This window comes from Gloeophyllum trabeum, assembly GCF_000344685.1.
Source record: "Gloeophyllum trabeum ATCC 11539 unplaced genomic scaffold GLOTRscaffold_00001, whole genome shotgun sequence".
In the NCBI taxonomy this organism is placed as follows: domain Eukaryota; kingdom Fungi; phylum Basidiomycota; class Agaricomycetes; order Gloeophyllales; family Gloeophyllaceae; genus Gloeophyllum; species Gloeophyllum trabeum.
In genome coordinates, this window is record NW_006920410.1 from 783,360 (window position 1) to 801,485 (window position 18,126).

At 52.9% G+C, this 18,126-nt stretch overlaps 11 protein-coding genes across 11 annotated transcripts; 5 read left to right on the forward strand and 6 right to left on the reverse strand.

Moving 5' to 3' along the window:
* Positions 1–49: 49 nt before the first annotated feature.
* GLOTRDRAFT_108835 (signal recognition particle, SRP9/SRP14 subunit) lies at positions 50–1,017 on the reverse strand. The gene is made up of 4 exons (XM_007862449.1): positions 961–1,017; positions 835–907; positions 666–778; positions 50–584 (listed from the first exon to the last, which is right to left on the reverse strand). Exons 1-4 carry the CDS (start codon positions 982–984, stop codon positions 291–293), a joined length of 504 nt encoding a protein of 167 aa, XP_007860640.1. The 5' UTR covers positions 985–1,017; the 3' UTR covers positions 50–290.
* A 257-nt stretch (positions 1,018–1,274) lies between these two features.
* On the forward strand, positions 1,275–3,190 carry GLOTRDRAFT_112905 (tetrapyrrole methylase; the record flags this gene model as incomplete). The annotated part of the gene is made up of 2 exons (XM_007862450.1): positions 1,275–2,510; positions 2,573–3,190. 2 exons carry the CDS (start codon positions 1,275–1,277, stop codon positions 3,188–3,190), a joined length of 1,854 nt encoding a protein of 617 aa, XP_007860641.1.
* Positions 3,191–3,522: 332 nt separating this feature from the next.
* Positions 3,523–3,991, forward strand: GLOTRDRAFT_123935 (cytochrome c oxidase polypeptide VI mitochondrial precursor; the record flags this gene model as incomplete). Its single annotated transcript, XM_007862451.1, has 2 exons — positions 3,523–3,904; positions 3,954–3,991. 2 exons carry the CDS (start codon positions 3,523–3,525, stop codon positions 3,989–3,991), a joined length of 420 nt encoding a protein of 139 aa, XP_007860642.1.
* Positions 3,992–4,461: 470 nt separating this feature from the next.
* GLOTRDRAFT_123936 (RNA-binding domain-containing protein) lies at positions 4,462–5,450 on the reverse strand (the record flags this gene model as incomplete). Its single annotated transcript, XM_007862452.1, has 5 exons — positions 4,462–4,706; positions 4,767–4,833; positions 4,886–5,035; positions 5,084–5,204; positions 5,257–5,450. 5 exons carry the CDS (start codon positions 5,448–5,450, stop codon positions 4,462–4,464), a joined length of 777 nt encoding a protein of 258 aa, XP_007860643.1.
* Positions 5,451–6,460: 1,010 nt separating this feature from the next.
* Positions 6,461–7,104, reverse strand: GLOTRDRAFT_102019 (uncharacterized protein; the record flags this gene model as incomplete). Its single annotated transcript, XM_007862453.1, has 4 exons — positions 6,461–6,573; positions 6,628–6,821; positions 6,875–6,989; positions 7,044–7,104. The coding sequence occupies 4 exons, from the start codon at positions 7,102–7,104 to the stop codon at positions 6,461–6,463; spliced, it is 483 nt and encodes a 160-aa protein (XP_007860644.1).
* Positions 7,105–7,305: 201 nt separating this feature from the next.
* Positions 7,306–8,381, forward strand: GLOTRDRAFT_118555 (ribosomal protein S4). Its single transcript, XM_007862454.1, has 5 exons — positions 7,306–7,363; positions 7,420–7,443; positions 7,534–7,588; positions 7,644–7,960; positions 8,015–8,381. Exons 1-5 carry the CDS (start codon positions 7,356–7,358, stop codon positions 8,190–8,192), a joined length of 582 nt encoding a protein of 193 aa, XP_007860645.1. The 5' UTR covers positions 7,306–7,355; the 3' UTR covers positions 8,193–8,381.
* GLOTRDRAFT_118556 (Nucleotidyltransferase) lies at positions 8,357–10,234 on the reverse strand (the record flags this gene model as incomplete). Its single annotated transcript, XM_007862455.1, has 7 exons — positions 8,357–8,779; positions 8,831–8,970; positions 9,027–9,249; positions 9,306–9,500; positions 9,550–9,706; positions 9,790–9,960; positions 10,014–10,234. The coding sequence occupies 7 exons, from the start codon at positions 10,232–10,234 to the stop codon at positions 8,432–8,434; spliced, it is 1,455 nt and encodes a 484-aa protein (XP_007860646.1). The 3' UTR covers positions 8,357–8,431.
* Positions 10,235–10,582: 348 nt separating this feature from the next.
* On the forward strand, positions 10,583–11,107 carry GLOTRDRAFT_123940 (uncharacterized protein; the record flags this gene model as incomplete). Its single annotated transcript, XM_007862456.1, has 2 exons — positions 10,583–10,761; positions 10,813–11,107. The coding sequence occupies 2 exons, from the start codon at positions 10,583–10,585 to the stop codon at positions 11,105–11,107; spliced, it is 474 nt and encodes a 157-aa protein (XP_007860647.1).
* Positions 11,108–11,377: 270 nt separating this feature from the next.
* Positions 11,378–12,284, reverse strand: GLOTRDRAFT_27912 (ribosomal protein L28e; the record flags this gene model as incomplete). Its single annotated transcript, XM_007861948.1, has 5 exons — positions 11,378–11,464; positions 11,773–11,955; positions 12,016–12,069; positions 12,125–12,184; positions 12,252–12,284. Coding segments are annotated over 5 exons (417 nt in total), but the record flags the coding sequence as incomplete, so codon positions are not given.
* Positions 12,285–13,237: 953 nt separating this feature from the next.
* Positions 13,238–14,535, reverse strand: GLOTRDRAFT_29906 (4-hydroxybenzoate polyprenyl transferase; the record flags this gene model as incomplete). Its single annotated transcript, XM_007861967.1, has 7 exons — positions 13,238–13,300; positions 13,358–13,600; positions 13,658–13,794; positions 13,847–13,935; positions 13,991–14,108; positions 14,166–14,318; positions 14,376–14,535. 7 exons carry the CDS (start codon positions 14,533–14,535, stop codon positions 13,238–13,240), a joined length of 963 nt encoding a protein of 320 aa, XP_007860158.1.
* Positions 14,536–15,625: 1,090 nt separating this feature from the next.
* Positions 15,626–17,646, forward strand: GLOTRDRAFT_123943 (cytochrome P450; the record flags this gene model as incomplete). Its single annotated transcript, XM_007862457.1, has 9 exons — positions 15,626–15,869; positions 15,923–15,996; positions 16,052–16,126; positions 16,180–16,569; positions 16,625–16,751; positions 16,805–17,012; positions 17,068–17,307; positions 17,364–17,510; positions 17,565–17,646. 9 exons carry the CDS (start codon positions 15,626–15,628, stop codon positions 17,644–17,646), a joined length of 1,587 nt encoding a protein of 528 aa, XP_007860648.1.
* Between the last annotated feature and the right edge of the window lie 480 nt (positions 17,647–18,126).

The window sequence follows — 18,126 nt, forward strand, 5'->3', positions numbered from 1 at the left end:
CGGGCCACTGCGCTCCAGTTGCTTGGCTGATATTCCCAGGGGGCTCCAGGACGGCTAACCTTAACCTTGCATAAAATCTCTACGTTTCACATCACTGTCGAACTAAGACTACACCACTGAGATGCACATATGAAGATTGCACTCCTTCGAAGGTGTCTATGAAGCCCAGCAGAGACCCAGAAGAAACAAGAAACACCACAAGCAAGCTATTCAATATAGCCGGACGTAGCGAGCATTAAGTGTACCAGTACCTCTAGGTATACAACGGAGCGAACTTCCTAGTTGTCACATCAGGGAACGACTTGAGTCTTGACTTTCGAACGGCCTTCTTCCCGCTCTTCTGCCTTTTTCCGTGCCTGTTCCTGCTTCATGGCGGCTTTTATTCGACGTTGCCTCTTCTTCCTGCCATTTCCCCTCTTCGGCCCTTCGATTGGGATCGGTTCGGCTAATCGTTGCTTCCGTTTCGCCAACTTGTCCGCTTTCTGCTTCTCGCGCTGCTTGTCTCGTTTCCGGAGTGTGGTCATAGATGACTTCAGCAAGGCACCATACGCAGAATGGAATTTGTCAAGTTGGCCGGGTCCCACCTGTGGACAACATATGTGTCGCAGAGCGAACGATCGACTGATGACATTCGAGAGCCATTGATGTGACACGAGATGACTCACCCGAGTTGAGAATGTTTGATCACCATTTGTCACCCTAACCAGACAGGGATACTCTCTGTCATCTCCAACAGCCCCAGCCTCACCCATAGTCGCGTCCTCCCCATCATGTGTGACTATTGACTTGAGAACGTCAGTGATTTCCAGAGCCTATCCGCTCAAAGGCACGTACGCCGTTTATGCGTGAGCCATACAGATCCGGAGGTTTTGGTGGACTCGAACAACTCCGATAATCTGCTCAGGAACTATTATAGACAGAATGAGCATCCCAAAACCGCCACTCAGTTAACAAACGCACTGTATCGTGGTCCACCAGCTGCATGAGGATGGTGGCAGAGCTGGTGGCAAGTCAACTGTCCTGCACACGAGGAGCAAGGCGTTTGTGGTACTTTATTACGTCAGCACAGTACTGCAGGGTCGCTTCGACTTCACTAGCGGGTCACAGTCGCGTTCCCAGGCCCGATTCCTCATTATCGCGAGTCTATGACTGATAACACAGAGAGGCCGACTCGAATAGTTGCTTCAAATTGCCTACTCGGCCTAAAAGATGACACAGACCACTCTTTATCCCCCTAACCTCACTCGCTGCGCCGTTCAGGACGGACGACCACCATGGTGTCATATAACTACCCAGCTCCGAAAGGCGGGGCGTCCCTCATGCTTTCATTTCGGCCCCAGACGGTTCTCATCCTGGGCTCGAATACCATCGCCGCCGCCCGTGCATTTGCTGCCCTGGAATCTGAAGCAGACGTCATCGTGCTATCAAAAGGAGGAGCGCAAGTGGCCTGCGAGGAATTACAATACCGAGCGCAGGAGGGCGAGATTACACTCCTAGACTTGTCGACACTCCCGAGATCTTCGTCTAGCTCTGACGCAGCTGCCCTGGACGCCTACATCACGAATTCTCGTCACCAAATCAGCTTGATCTGCGTTACTGACACTGTCCTTGGCTCTGATGAAAGCCTACGACGGAGTAAGGAGTCGGCGCAAGAAATTTACGGCGTATGCCAGGCGCGTAATATCCCAGTCAATATTACCGACATGCCGGAGCTCTGCGACTTTTCTTTCGCGTCTACGCACCGGTTCAACGATCCATGTACCAGCGAGCCGACACCGTTACAAATTGCCGTGACCACTAATGGTCAAGGATGCCGCCTGGCTGGGAGAATCCGCAGAGATATCGTTGCATCGCTGCCGAAAGGGGTTGGCTGTGCTGTCAAAAAAATGGGTCTCCTAAGAGGATTGGCTAAGGCATTGGACGTCCCTGCTGAGACGGAGGATGACGTCGAGCAGGAGCTGAACGAGGAAACAGTAATCTCTACGCCGAATCGACCCGTTCCGCAGAGGCAGACGAATACGGTGGAAAATGAGGCAGAGGCTGCTAGGCGCCGGATGAAGTGGGTAGCTCAAGTCAGCGAATACTGGCCTATAGATCGGCTCGCGAACATGACGGACGAAGACATGTCAACCTTGTTACACGGGGGTGAGGACATGAGGGTGCCGACTACTAGCGGCGTTTCCAATACCCCCCTTGCGGTGGGTAGCTCACGGTCCCGCCATGCCTTATGCATGTGTCCTCTTCCGACCGCTAGGAAAGGCCGGATCCTCCTTGTCGGCTCTGGCCCTGGCCACCCCTCACTCTTAACCGTCGCGACGCATGCAGCTCTGACGAAACATGCAGACTTAGTTCTGTCTGACAAGCTCGTCCCTGCTGCCGTGCTATCGCTCATCCCTATGCATGTTGAAGTGCGCATTGCTCGTAAGTTTCCTGGCAACGCGGAGGGGGCGCAGATCGAGATGATGGAAGCGGCTGTGGAGGCAGCAAAGCGTGGTTTGACTGTTGTCAGAGTAGGTTGCCATTCGTGCATCCTGGATGAAATCGCAGTGCTGACAAAGACGAATCTTTTCAGTTGAAGCAAGGAGATCCGACTGTGTACGGCCGTGCAGGCGAGGAAGTACTGTATTTCCGCGCACATGGATTTGAGCCGCTCGTTGTCCCAGGCGTTTCCTCCGCCCTGGCAGGCCCTACCCTCGCTGGTATCCCGGTCACTCAGCGCGGCGTCGCCGAGTCTTTCATCGTCTGCACTGGAGTTGGCCGGCAGGGGACGCAGGTCATGCTCCCCGGCTATGAGCGGGGACGGACGTTGCTCATACTGATGGGCGTCGCACGACTTCCCCAGGTGCTCAAGGCGCTCACCAACGTCGAGGCGACCGATAGCAGGGAGGGGCCTGCTTACCCGCCATCCCTACCCATCGCGGTGATTGAGCGAGCGTCCATGCCTGATCAAAGGAGTATATGCTCTACCTTGGACGGGATTGCTGCCGCTCTGGAGAGTGCTGGTGAGCAGCGACCTCCGGGCATGATTGTTGTCGGTTGGTCGGTTCTAGCTTTATGCGGTGAGGGTAATGTTGATGTCCTTGACCGGGGCGCGGCTTTGGACGATGAGACGAGGGTGAAGCGGTGGTTAGCAGGCAACTCCTGGCGGATCAGCGAGGGCTTAGACTCCGGATGGGAGGCATTGCTGTGACCCTTTCTCGGATAGGCAAGAACTGCCGTACGCACTCTGGAGCGGCTGGGCGTCAATGCGTATAGTACAATAACATACTTCGTCTGGTACGGTCGTGCAGTAGTCGCAACTAGAAGACAGGTTGTGCACGTCTCTGTCAAGTAAATACGAATTCACTGCGGTCGCCTTCTGATATTGCACGTCTGGAGAGGCCTCGCCACGGCCACTGGCAGGAGGCGGCCCTTGCCGGTTCATTCCGAGGCCTGAAATAGCAACCGCCATCGCCAAACGTCCGCCTGAGCGCCTCCGCCAGATATTCGCTTTTCGTCACCGGCAGCAGCCTCTCTTTCTCCATGGCCAGTAGAATGCTCACTACCGCCCTCAGGGCACGCCCCGCGGCCGCATTCCGTGCCGCTGCGCCTGGCACCTCCATCTTTACCCGCTATTCGTCCAGCGCGCACGGCCAGGAGACGTTCGAGTCCTTCACCGAGCGATACGTCGAGTTCTTCAAGTCAGCGCAAGACTTGTTCGAGGTCCAGCGAGGCCTGAACAACTGCTTCGCTCACGACTTGGTGCCCGCCCCATCCGTTGTCGAGGCTGCTCTTCGGGCAGCGCGTCGCGTCAACGACTATGCGACCGCGGTGAGGATATTCGAGGGGATCAAAGAGAAGGTGGAGAACAAGCAGCAGTACCAGGCGTACTTAGATGAGCTGAAGCCCGTCAGGGAGGAACTTGGTAAGTCGCCCTTTAGAGGCTGAAGGACCTCGAGCTCAACGTCTGATAGGCATTGAGACAAAAGAGGAGTTATATTCCTCATCATAAAATGTCCTCGTTCTGGCGATAGAGTGGGTTAAAATCTCGAGTACCTGACATATCGTCCTCACGATTTTTCTCGTCCTGCAGTTGCAGTGGTGAACCGAACCAGCAACAACGCTCATTCCCTAGATTATTCGGACATGTTCCGCGTCGCTGCCTGTCTGTAATGTATCACCAACTAACGAAAGCTAGTATCTTCGCCGCACCATGCGCAGACGTCGCGGACATGTACCCCATGGCTGAGCAGCTTCACCAGACAATGCGTGGTCGCGAACTATGCCCAGCTCTTCATGGTAGCGCATCCTGAACGCCAAAACTGGACACGATAAGCATTGAGATCAACTTTAACTGAAATACATAATAACTATAGACATGACATAGGAGTAATGACAGACAACAGAAAAGAGGACCTGCCGATCAGTACCAGGCCAGCAATCAACTTTTATCACCACATAGGTGCATAGCGCTTCGGACGCCTAGTAACGCCTTTCGTCATACCTTCTCTCATCGTACCTCCTGTCATCATACCCGCCTCCACGTCTCTCATCGTACCTGCGGTCATAATCACGATAACCACGATCATAGTCGTCCCTTCCATAGTCACGGTCGTAGCCCCTGCCTCCACGGTGGTCATCATGACGCCCACCACGACCCCCTCGGCGCTCATCATAGTCACGAGCATAGCGACTATCATACGGCCGTGGGTCGTAGGGACGTTCGGCTAAGGAAAATTCAGTGAGCAGAGGGGATACACAGGGAGGACTCCGTGTATGAATCGTACATTGGCCGCGTTTGGGAGGTCCGTAGTACCGTCCGGGGGTGGGCGTCCTAGCGCGACCACGACGAGCCTAGACGAAAACGTTATTCATGACATGTACGGAGTAGCCAGGGCGTATTCACCTTTTCAACAGTAATAGTCTTACCCATCAGATCAGTAGCATTCAACGCAGTGATGGCGGCTTCAGCCTCCTCAGCAGTCTCCATAGTCACGAACCCGAACCCACGGGATTCGCGGGTATGAGGATCGTACATGACCTGGGCTTTTTGAACCTGCAAAAGGGTCAGACTCAACAGACGCACGAATGACATCAAACTTACTCGGCCGACTTTGGCAAACGCCTGCTCCAGCTCACGGGTATCAACCTTGTAGCTCAGTCCGGAGACATGAAGATTGTTTCCTGGGTTAACACCACCACCTCCGCCCTGGCCATCATTACGCCTGCACGGTCCACATAAGCTTCATGATAACAGCACTAAACGAATACACGCACCCCCTGTCGTCTCCCCGAGGACCCGGACTCCTGCTCCGGCTTGATCTCCTCGGTGGCTCTGTATTCTGGTCTCTGCCAGGCGAGCGACCACCGCCGTTGCTCCAACCCTGCTCCTGGCCATTCCCGTTCGAAATGGAGGACATCGAGATGTCATTCGTCGGAATGCTAATCGCCCCACTGTTTGAAGGAGCCATGTCTTGGTTTTGCCAGGCTGTGATGCGGAGAAATGGTGCAACAGGGAGGAAGGCAGGTCAGGTTGGATCACGTCGAGGGCGGATTAGGTGGAATAGGGAAGAACGACGAACGGCGGACGGGTGATGAGCAGTCGTCGGTCCACGGGTACCGAACCGACGATGATAGTAGCGACATATTTGTTACCCGAATGAAAGAAAGGTCGAATAGAGGCGAAACTGGCCTTAAGCCAACCGAAGGATCACGCCGACACGAATAGTGGACTGGCTATGGGCGAAACAGCGGGAAGCCGAAGTGTCGAAGCATCACCCCACGGACCAATGGTCGTACCCGAACCACACCACACGTCGACTAGTGAATATGGCGATTACACCGTCGCACTGAGAACGCGACAGGAAAGATGACGACTGTGCCGATGCCACTACCGTGACGCGCTGGGTGGATGGGAAAGCCAGGAAAGTGTAGCAACTGTTCGTCGCCGGCGCGCAGGGTTGATGTTGGAGGACGTACCATCATCCATTGCTGAAAGTCTTGAAGGTTGTCGCGATTGCTGGGGGTGTAGGCAACGACGTTGGTCGTGGCGGTTGTTGAGTGAGAAAAGATGGGACCGACGTATATTTCGGTTACATCAAGCCAAACAACGCCACATAGCCGCCACTGTGGCTCCGACGATATATGCCGGTGCTGCCATCAGTCGCGCCTGTGATAGCATGTCGAAACGAACTCATCGGCTTAATGGTTAGTGACACAAGAGTCCAGGTCGGCTAAACCCCTCCACCAGGAAGCGCGTAGAGACCTCATGTATATCATGAGGGATTGCTCGATTTGTGGCATCCGTCGGATTCCAATTCATTACACCCACAAGGGCTTTCACCTCCACTCATAGTGGGACGCTGTCGACCCTTTTCATGCTCTGCCTAATCATTGCATGGACATAAGGTAAAATAACAGATGGAGGGACATGCGGGATGGTCATGGGGAGTATCGAAAATGGGATAGCCAACAACGACAATCAGATGGTCGTCTCGTAAGGAACGGGAGTGATGGTCTGGGGTGCGTTGTCGGCGGTGGAGACAGTGCGCGCTTCCCGTGGTAAAGCAGGGAGACGCTTCAGCTGCACGCGCTCTGATAAGGATATGAAGCCATGCTCGACACGGAAAGATGATGCTGATCACGTACCACCAGTCTCCTTTGTCTTCACATGCGCTTCGTGATTCCGCTTGACACGGTCCAAGAACTCCTGACGGCATTTTGAGTGCTTGATGTGCTCAACACGGATGTTCACCCGCTTTTCGAGGTAACGGTTGCCGACGACCTTGTAGACAATAACACCGACGGCATGGGGGGTCACATTGTAGACGATACCAGTCCGTCTGAAAGCATGCGGTGAAATTCGATCCAGTAAGCAGCCGGCTGGGAAGCGTACCCATGGTAGTATTTGTGAGGCATACCCTTCTGCTGAGCGGCGTTCGCCTTGATGTCGACGATGTCTCCGACATGGAAGGGGACGAGGTAGGTGGATAGCCGGATCTGACCGTGCTCTGGAGCGGTACATTGAGCGAGCTATCGCATCCTGCATGCACGGAGTCACGTACCCTTGAACCCCCGCTTGAACATGTCGCGCGTACGCGCACGGTAACCGAATGAGTGAGGCATCTTGAGGACTGTCCACAACGGTCAGCGTCACGCCCAGCAACGATTGTAATAATATACTGACGGTCGTCGGCGTTGGCGTCGGTGTGGGTGTTGAGTACAGTTAGCCTTACGTCGGTATTAGCCGGGTGGCTGAGATTTGGTACTGCACAGTTGTGGCGCGCCTTGAACCTTCCTTATATGCATACATTTGCATACACCTTTAGGTATCTCAGTCCGCAAGTCAGGCGTCTGGTCCGTCCTCCTCAAAAGAAATGCCCAGGTACGTCGTCGCAGCTGTGTGCAGCAGTCGGAACGTACTAACGACGCGCGATGCAGGGCCCCGCGGAATCATTCGAAGACGTGAGCGTTTTTCCTTCAAGATCCACTTAGTGGAGGGATGCAGTTGTGCTGATTAGCCCTGCCCCATTGCCATTATCCTTCGTGATACAGTTACAAGGTCCCTCGTCGACCTTTCGAATCAGCTCGTCTCGATGCCGAGCTGAAGGTGAGTGTCGTGTTCTCCGATGCAGGATCGCCCTGATGTGTTATGGCATCACCAGCTTGCCGGTGAATACGGTCTGCGCAACAAGCGCGAGATCTGGCGTATCGCCCTTATCCTGTCCAAAATCCGTCGTGCTGCCCGTGAGCTCCTTAAGCTCGATGAGAAGGACCCCAAGCGTCTTTTCGAGGGTAACGCCCTTATTCGTCGGCTGGTTCGCATCGGTGTGCTGGACGAGACCCGCATGAGGCTCGATTACGTGCTGGCCTTGAAGATCGAGGATTTCTTGGAGAGACGGTTGCAGACGCAGGTCTTCAAGAGTGGTTTGGCGAAGTCCATCCACCACGCTCGTGTTCTTATCAGGCAACGGCACATCCGGTATGTACCTGTTATTCATTCAGCGGCTGCCTTCAGGATTCATCTGTTTCGTAGCGTCGGCAAGCAGATTGTCAACGTCCCATCATTCGTCGTCCGTCTTGACTCCCAAAAGCACATCGATTTTGCTCTCACTTCTCCCTACGGTGGAGGCCGCCCCGGTCGTGTCAAGCGCAAGCGCGCTCTCGCTGCTCAGAAGAAGGAAGAGGGTGGCGAGGAGGAGGAAGAGGAGTAAACGCTCCCTTTCACATCGTAGTTTTAGGTCATGTAGATCTTATGATCGATATTTCTATGCTTATGACCTTCCATGTACATTCGACCTCGTCTGGTCTTCCAGCTCAAGCCTAGCAGGTGCTATCAATTGGGTCCACCGCGAGCCTCTATCATGATTACACGACGGCCATTATAAAAACAAATCGATGATATGCTACAAGTGCTAAGACTCCATGCATCGAATGATTGATAGGTAGCTCATTATCGTTGGCGTCTGTTGCGGCGATAGTCATCTCTGGAAACAGTATGTGAAGGCCTGGAATTATATCCGTAGTCGCCGTACGGGTGAGGCGGCAGTTCCGGGCCGTACTGAGGCGGAGGATAACGGTAGTAGTCATCGTAAGCAGGGGATGGGGGCCCATAGTATGGGCGGTGGCCATAATCAGCTTGCGGCGGAGGAGCGAGATAGTCCCGTGGGGCATATGCGGGAGATCTGCCTCTTGAGCCCCGAGGAGGGTATCGCGACCTACTTGCATTCGGAGGCTTGATGGCCCGTTGCAAGGCACCACTGTCAATCATCTGACGGAGATGTTCCCGTTGCGCAATCGTCTAAACGAAGAGGTTAGTACAGCATAGGACAGGTATTACTCGCGAACTTGCTTTTCCTGAGAAGCCGAGAACATTGCCAAGGACGTTCGCAGAACTAATTGTAAAGGGAAAGTTGTTCAATGTGTTGAAAGCCTGTCTGAATGCAACGCGAATGGCCTCAATGCGGGTCGTTCCTGAGCCAATGTCCCTGTCTATGGGACATATGAGATTTCAACGAGTGCTAATAAGAAGCGCGAGACAAGTTCACCTGGGTCAATCATCGACTGTATGGATAGCGCCTCTGGTGATTCTGTACGGAACCAGCCTTTGGTTTCCTTGAGGTCCAACTTTGCGTCAGTGACAGATATATATGACGTTCTGTAGGGGAACGTGTATCCATAGTAATAGAAAAAGTCGAGGAGGAGCCGACCCAGCGATTCATTCTGTATTGGCTGGTCTATGATATCGCGAGGTAGCTTGCTCGGGTTCAACTGTGCGAACAAAACAGCTCTAGGCACCTGGTAAGGAAGTACAAGGAAAGACGTACTTGCAGGAAACTTATGATCATGCTTATTAATGCGAAGCTCCCAAGCCCCGCGTCCGCCGCTGAGTTCAGCTTACGCTGTGTCAAAAATCCCTTCAAGACAAGAATCAAAGGTCGAAGAGCGGGCATCTTCTCGAGATATCCCTTGAGGACCTCAATTACGTGCAGGCCTGTATTATTATTGACACTTAAATCTATCTTGAAAGAGCCTGGATGTCCATTATTGAGCCATGCGACATAAACAAACCTTGCACGACCTACCAAATGCCGGCGTAGTGGACATATTGATGATGGGCACCCGTGCTCTCGACACTACGAAAGCATCTTCGGATATCCCAGCATCCTTGAAGCGATTTCGAAGCTGAAAGAGGGCCCGGTTAGCTTCCTTCTTATCGCCTGGTATGCTTGATGATAGTAGTACAAGATCTATGTCGCTAAATCCCTTAGTCGTCAAAATAATACAGCACGCGCATGCCTGTCCACATACCTGTCAGGAAGACAAAGATTCTGAGCGATGCTACCGAAGACTTCGACTCGGCTGTTACGAAAGCGTTCCCTGACGATTTCGGAGATTCGCCCAATGACCAGTTTACGAGCCGAGGTTTCTTGGGGTGTTGGGTCTACATATTTCACGAATGCCACAATCTCATCGTGTAACCTTGATACATCGGTTTGATGTAAAACATGGACTATCAAGCAGGATTAGCTGACCTCTGTTCCTTGCTTTCGTATTCGGTGATTCCCAGAGCGTCGATCCATGGCGTGTGAGAGTGGTCGTCAAAGGATCCCGGTTCAGCCGACGTTCGCCGTCTCTTCTTCCTAGCTGTTTCCGTGGCGGGCTTGTCTGGTAGTTTGTGCTTTGGAGGAGCACGATGAGAGACACCGTCATCCAGAGGTATGAAATCCGGCAAGGGCATCGACGTCGAAGCCATACTGCGCACTGACTTCCAGCTCAATGTGGCGCGGCTAGAACTTGAAAGGGAGGCCTTCAAGAGCCGCTTTCTTCCGAGATACCGTAGAATGTTGATTGATAGGGTCAAAATATAACTGCCAGTTGGTATTAGACACGACTCGCAAGTCGAAATCAGTACGGAAAGCAGAACTGGAGCGCGTCCAAGGTCGGCGGCGTGGTTGAAAGGAAAGGCCCGACGCGTCTGGGATGGCACTAGTCACCCGCACGTGACACTACAGATTGTATTGACGTCCACATCCAGCCAGTTTCTCTGATCAGCGGGTTCGTAGATGCTCCAAGGTCGAGTATAAATCCCATCCATGCCGCCATGGCTCCCCACTCCCCGCAATCCGAACGACCACAGCAATGGCTCTTGACCAGCACGCACCCGCAAGTGAGTGTTTTGCGGCTACGAAACTATGTTCCTAAGCAGCCTGTAGTGAAGGTTGGCGGTCGCCGCCTCTCCCTCAATTCAAATACGAACAGACCTAGGCTGCGGAAGACTTCGTACGTAGCAGTCAGTGTCCTTCCAGAGCGTCTGCCACTAATTCGCAACAGCGCCAGCGAACCTATAGATCCAGGGGTAACGACCCACGACCCACCCGCTGACTATCCTCGGCCAAATGGCCAGTCTGGTGACCACGACGGCGCCCATCACCATAATGAAGAGGAGATTCCTCGGCGTGAGAAGAGGCAAGGGCATAACAATACCGAAAAAGAACTGAAGATACGCGAAAACGCCCGCAGAAAGGCAGAAATGAACAGACCCAGCAAGGACATTGGCTTTGGCGGGAAGGACGGCGCGAGGGGCGGCAGAATTGCACAACCTGCGGGGAAGGGTGTGGCGATTTGAAAGGACATTGAAGGCAGAAGCGGCGCAATTGTATGAGTAGCTTGTAGCACCAGAACCAGTGTATTATAGCAAATTCGAGGACAACACCAGCCCATAAAGACAGCATATTACCGCACGACGATCAACCGATCATAATGAGGTCCCATGCCGTTTTCATGTGAGGCATACAAGTATACTTGTATATAGGGCATACAGGCAAAGCGGGTGGTAGAGGGGAAGAACAGGAAGTCAAGCATACACTAGCACTAGGACTTATGCCGTAGCCTTCTTAGCCTTCTTTCCCCGAGGCTTCTTGACTGGCCGGGATTTGGGCTCCTTCTTCGAGGCGGCAAGAGCAGACACACGAGCGAGCAGTACCTAGGCATAACTGTCAGTATTCTGCTTCCGCCTAATTACGAAGGAATGCAGAAAGTGATGGGATGTTATCGCCATTACGTCGGACTTGCCGCGTCTAATGAACGGTGACCGATAGCGACAGGCGAGTTATCCAACCGGCTTGATCACTCCAGCTGGAGGGGGTTACTCTTGCACACACGTCCACACCCATCCATTTCAACGACCCGAGGGCCAATCTAGTGGGTTCTAGCATTTTATGTGCGTTTGCAACGACCAACTTCTGATTCGCCACAGAAAAGGGACCAAATCAAAAGATGGAGGACACTCACCGGTCGGAGGTCGGGCCTGTAGCCCCGCTTGGAGAGCTTAGCAGCGACACCCAACGATCTTCTGGGTCCAGAGCGGCTCCGGATGTTGATGGTAGCACGAGCGGGCTTGACGGCATGGGGAGAAGCGCCCTTCTTGGTGTAGGAAATTTGGATGTTGGAGCCCGTGTCGGTAACCGCGACAGTCTGACGATGGGTAACTGGTCAGCGCGAGTCCTGCCCAGTACCATAGGAATATCGACATACCTTCTGGTTGGCCAGGCCAGAGTACTTGTAGCTGTGGAGGCTAGGCAAGTTGCCCTAAGCAGAAATCCCGGTCAATATCATCTTCGTAGTACTCAAGACCAATACATACCGGCTCCCTCGAAAAGATGGGGCCCTCCGGCACCTTCTTCACGATGAAGGAGTTGTAATTCTGTAGACCAGAAATCGCCGCATCAGCATGCCAACCACCTTGGAATACTGAGACTAGTGCAACTGACACGGAGAAGGAGCCATTGGAGATCGGCCGACATGGTGAGGGTGCTTTGGTGTACTTGGACTGATCTAGGACGAGAGTGCGAGGAGAGACGCGTGGGATTCAGCTATACAGTACAGTGTCCAAGCAGACGCAAATAACCTGATACGGAAGCTGTGGCAGGTGCCTCTCATTACTGTCCGGTATGTACTGTAGCAACGCAAGGCGTAACGCAGCCTAACGCAGCCTTCTTTCGTTGCCAAAATCTGCTTCTTAACGCGTAACGAAGCCTCTGGTCCCCTACTTGATGTCCGCAACAGTCCTCCGGAGCCCCTCAGACGAGCCAAATTTTGCGGCCCGGCCGCAGGCCTATGTGGCCGGTTGTAACGCGTAGCGGGGGGTCCGATGCTTTGTCCAGGTCCAATTGAGCGTGTAACGCTCCGGAGACCTTCAGTACATACCAGTAGAGTATGTGTCCAATCTCTCCAGACGCGTAAGCTTAGCGAGTCGTTGTCGCGTTTCGAGGGCAGGTGTATACCTAGTAATGACGCCTTTCATAGATTCAATTGTTCTGGCGAGGTATGTCTTTACGGAGCCTTGGGCTCCTGAACTGTAGACTAAGCTGTCAGTATTTGTGGCACAAATCTCCGGAGGTGTACACTCTTGTACTTTACCCTCTGATTACCCACGGATCACAGCAAGATGATTGGAGTGACGTTGAGGAGTCTTCTGTTAGGATGAAGGCATCAAACCTGCCGAAATTCTATAACATCGCACATTCTTCATCCAGATCCGAAACGCAACGCCATTCACCCCGGTAGGTAGAAACTCTACATATTATTAATAGGATATAAACGACATACAGACTAATCATCTCTACGGCAATGACATGATCTGCAGTCCATAAATATTGTGGCAAAGCATTCGACAACAATCGTCACATGCATCGAGCGTACTCCTCTGAATCACAGCTTCCTCTTTGAGGACGTGTGCGTTGGGAGACATTACAGTTTAGTAGATGTACCACCCGCCCAACAAACCGGCGAAAACAACATATCCCAGATATCCGTTCGACTGTGATATCACTTAGTATCATGTATGGGCACTGTAGTAGTGGAGAAACATACTCACATCGAACTTGTTCCAGCAATCCTGAGGATCTTCAGTGTCCAGGGTAATAAGCTGCCACAGGAGGTGACCCGCGCAACCAGCCACGGAGACAGCATAATAGATCCAACCCTGACCAGTGGTAACGCCGGCGTAGATGAGGGAGGCGATGAACGCGGCAGCGAAGCAGGACAGGATGGGCTTGACGTAGTCACCGAAGAGAACGGCAGTCGACTTCACACCCGCCTTGACATCGTCCTTGCGATCCTGTATTGCCGTTGTTAAAAGTGAACATCGGACCAAGGGAGGAGCTAGTGTACTTACCTGGCAGGCATAGATGGTATCGTAAACAATGGTCCAGCTGACGGTGCCGATGGTAAAGGCCCACATGGGAGCGAACTGCCAGTCATTTGGAGCGGCCATCAGCCACGCAGTCGGCAGACCCCAGTTCATGGCGAAACCTGCATGTCGTGGTAAGTATCAAGTTAGCGGGATTTCCACTGAAGTGCGTACCGAGCCAAGCCTGAGGCCAGTTGGTCCATCTCTTCATCAAAGGGTAGAAAGCATGCAGTGGGAAGACGCCGAATGTACCACAGAGGAACCTATAAAAGAAAGAGTGTGCGAATACCGTCAATTCCAGACATTATAGACACTTACGCTTCCTTGTTAGTGTATGACAGCATCCAGAAGAAAGCAGCAACCTGAAGGAAAAGGAACACCCAAGCCCCGAACATCGAGACGGTACCAGCGACGAGAGGACGGTTCTTGCAGCGCTCTGTGGCGTGTCTTCAGAAATCCGCTTTATCTTTTGCTATATCGATCCATTACTTACCGACTTTAGCGTCGAAGTCACGGTCGCAGATATCATTAATGGTGCAAGCAGCGCTGTGAAGTAGGGTACTGGCAACGAAGAAGACCGCCATTATATATGCCAACTGAAGTGGCTCAGGTCTGTTGTCACGAAGAGCCATAACATATCCCCATGCTAATTGAGAGTCAGAATGATGCCACTACAGAGAAACGCAGGGATCGATTAACTTACCGGTCGGCCAGAAGACCAGCATAGAGCCAGCGGGGAACTTGTGCATCCGGGCTAACTCCCAGTAGCCTCGCCACCATGGCTGCAAAGGCTTGGGGCTAGCATTGACGGTACCGCTGAGGAGCGACTGCTTCTCCTGGCTGGCGACAGAGGCAGAAGACATTGTTCTTTGTGAGGCTGCTGCGGGTGGAGTCGACGACGACGACGGAATTCCTGGCCCTTTTAATGTGTCTCCAGGTCGGAGAAACCTCGAAAACACTGGATGATACAAGCACAAGTCAGCATTGCCGTAAGTCAATACGATTGGATAGAAATGATAGACGCAAACGATAGTCAGAATGCTCCTAGCATACGAAATTGAAGTCAGGTAGAGAGATTAACCAATTATGGTCCACTGTTCAAGATTTGCTATGGATGGACGACTCACTCAAGATTGGCTGTGAACGCAAGTGCAAACATGGCAAGCTCTGGGAATGATTGCGTCACTTGCTCTGACAGACAACTATTTGCGGTCGGAAAACGAGGCCGCACGTCCTGACCGTGGACGAATCGGATAGGAATCTGACCAGGCTACAGTTCTCGTCTTTCCGACATTCAATTGTATTGCCCATCCAGGCTGCAGCAGGCGGGTAGATACGCGTTCGCGGGCTGCCACAGAGCAGAAAGATCGACACCTGTCACGAATGTTAGGTATTACATGGGACCGACCGCGCTCCGGCTCCGAGACCCTCATTCGAGTTGAAATCAGCCTATCTGCATCAACGAAGGAAGCGTTCACCTTTGCAGTTTGATCGTAGTTGCAGACACGCTCCACAGATTGATGGCTGCCAATCGAATGCGGAGGTCAATTGCGCGCTGCACCTAACCTTACCAGTTTCCATATATAGACCTCTGTCTGTCAATTCCGTCCATCCTGAAGGTCACATAAGGGCCTACAATTGGCAAATACTGCCAATGCATATTCCTCGGCCGCACTTGGTATTCCCTTGTGGGGGTAGGCAGCGAGTACAGCCGCAGTGCGAGCCGGTTCCACTGAATGCTGGTATGATCCACCTCACCATACGCTCGCCAGGTCCGCAGAAGCGGGTTGGGACCTTATCCTTCTGAGTCGCATGCAATGACCCGGTCCGTTGCGCATAGCGAGCTCGAGATGGGTATTTTAAGACGAGCATTTGGAGTTTCGTTCCGCGTCCTCTTCGCCTTCCTCACTTCAGCGTCCAGCGCACTGTAGCGTCCGCGATCAGCGATCAACGATGTCCTCCCACTTTGACTTCTCCAAGGGCTTCCCTGCTAACGAAGCGCTTCTCGTTCAGAGCCTCAAAGCAGACAGGCTTACACTGGCCATTGTTGGCCTTGTGGTAGCCTACTACGTCGCCTTGTATTTCCGCCAGAAGTCTCGCCACTACGCTCCGGGTCCCACTCCTTTACCCATCATTGGCAACAGGGTACCTACAGAGAAGACTTGGCTCTTCTTCCACGAACTGTGCAAGAAATATGGTAAGTGGTCGGCCTAGCTCCCACCCGACGTTGGCTCATTTCTGTCGCTGCAGGTCCCATTGTCAGATTGAACATGGCAGGAAGTGAGATGCTCATCCTGGACGAGCTGGAGGACGTTGAAGAACTGGTAAGTATTATCATCGACTGAGGTCGATTGATCTGGTGATCGACTGTTCTCGCAGCTCGGAAAGCGCTCCGGAAACTACTCTTCACGCAAGCAGCTCGTCTACGCTGGCAAATACCGCTCGACTGACAAGGTATGTCACTCATACTCTGGTGCGACTTCAGCAGGTCCTGACGTATGGCCCAGCGTCTTGTTCTCCTACCCTATGGACCGCTCCTGAAGAAGCAGCGCGCCGCTGCCTTTCAGATGCTCAACTCCCGTGCCGTCGGTGCCTACGAAGGAATCCAGGAGCGTGGTGCCATGAAGCTTATCTGCGATATCCTCAAGCAGCCCACCAAGGCGTACATCAGCATCAAGTGGTACACTGCTGAGACCCTCCAGACTCTCGTCTACGCCAAGCGCTTCAGCGACGACGGCAAGGACCTTAGGACGCTTCTTCACATCCTTGAGACGTTCATCCAGGACATGCACCCCGCGAAGTACCCGGTCGACACCTTCCCGATCCTGGATTGGCTCCCAGATTCGCTGGCGAAGTGGCGTGTGGAGGCGAAGCAAAAGCACGACTATGAGTTCGGCGTAAGTTGCATTGTACAGCGGTACCTGGACAACGATGCTAATATCGCTTCAATAGTTCTATAAGCGGTTGCTGAACGAGGTTCGGCAGAGGATGGAGAATGGAGAGAACCTTGAATGCTTCGCCGCTCGCCTGATTGAAGACGAGCAGAAGAACGGTCTTGACGAGGTCTCTATGGCTTATCGTAAGTCGGTCGTCTGTTCTTGCTCTATTTATACTTATCATTCGTTTCTCTAGTTGCTGGCTCTGCCTTCGAGGCTGGCACAGACAACACTGCTGGTACTGTTCTGTGGGCTCTCGTGGCTATGCTCTTGTACCCCGAGGAGATGAAGAAGGCGCAAGCGGAGATTGACCGTGTTCTGGGTCCTGACTCGAACATGCCCCCGTCGTTCAAGAACTTCGAGGACCTCACTTACTGTACCGCCCTCGTGAAGGAAGTATTCCGGTAAGTTCAGATTCGATTTTCCAGCCTATACAAGGAACCAACTGGAAAAATGCAGCTGGAGCCCCGTCGCACCTGTCTCAGCGCCCCATCTGAGCCTACAGGACGATGTCTACAAGGGCTACTTCATCCCTGCCGGCACCACTGTTGTTCCGAACATCTGGGCTATTCACCACAACGAGAAGCGCTACCCTGACCCATTCACGTTCAAGCCCGAGCGTTTCATGCCTAAGGACGGTAGCAAACTCGGCACTGAGGCTTTGAACGAGGGACACTGCGGCTTCGGCTTCGGCAGACGGTAAGCACTGTAATTTTTGTGGCTATCTGGATATATCTAATACTCGCCGCATGCAGTGTCTGCCCCGGCCAATACCTGGCTAGCAAGTCCGTCTGGATGGGTGTGGTGTCCCTCCTTTGGGCATTCGATATCCTGCCTCCCACTGACGTGAATGGCAAGCCCATCCTCCCTGACCCGACCGCTGTGCGCAAGGGGCTGACTGCGTAAGTATCTGACTGATGCTGGTAGATCTTCTCAGAAGCTGACTACCCTTAAAGCGAGCCGGACACTTTCGACGTTGTCCTGAAGCCCCGTCGCGCTATTGACGTCGATGTTTTGACCCAGGCATGGTCTAACTAAGTTCACCTGCTTGGAAGTGCTTTCGGACAGTTTTGGATCGACTAGCATTCGTTGTCAAAAGCTAATTTATAGAGAAGATAGTCCTGGCGTATGTAATTTGGGAATGGCTTTCATGTCTGTAACGTGTATATAGTAGCATCTGCACGAATATAATGTTTTAGTTCTGCATAGATGGAGCCGGGCCGTACCAGCGGAGTCGCTTCGTGACCTTACATCTGACTCCCTTGTGGACGCGACCGTCACAACCACCCATCAAAGCTGACGAGTCTGCCATGAAAAGCAAGTACTAGTAAGTAGTGCTTCAGATGAGGCCGGCGTGGCGAGAGGAAGAGACGTTTTCCGGTTGGACGGGAGTGGAATTCGTCTAGTATGGTCTCCAGTGTCGTGGCAGCTTGAATTTGAGACTTATTATGAGGTATAATATTGGGGTAGATCACATACAGCTGCATCTTGACGTGAAGAAACCCGAGTGTTTGGTAC

Bases quoted from the DNA above. Each gene is read 5' to 3' on its own strand.
- GLOTRDRAFT_118555 (XM_007862454.1), top strand. The intron at 7,589-7,643 runs GTGAGTGTCGTG...TGGCATCACCAG, and splicing joins GTCTCGATGCCGAGCTGAAG to CTTGCCGGTGAATACGGTCT. The intron at 7,961-8,014 runs GTATGTACCTGT...TCTGTTTCGTAG, and splicing joins ATCAGGCAACGGCACATCCG to CGTCGGCAAGCAGATTGTCA.
- GLOTRDRAFT_108835 (XM_007862449.1), bottom strand. From the start codon at position 984: ATGCAGCTGGTGGACCACGATACA. The intron at 779-834 runs GTACGTGCCTTT...TCAAGTCAATAG, and splicing joins ATGGCTCACGCATAAACGGC to TCACACATGATGGGGAGGAC. The intron at 585-665 runs GTGAGTCATCTC...TGTTGTCCACAG, and splicing joins ATCAAACATTCTCAACTCGG to GTGGGACCCGGCCAACTTGA.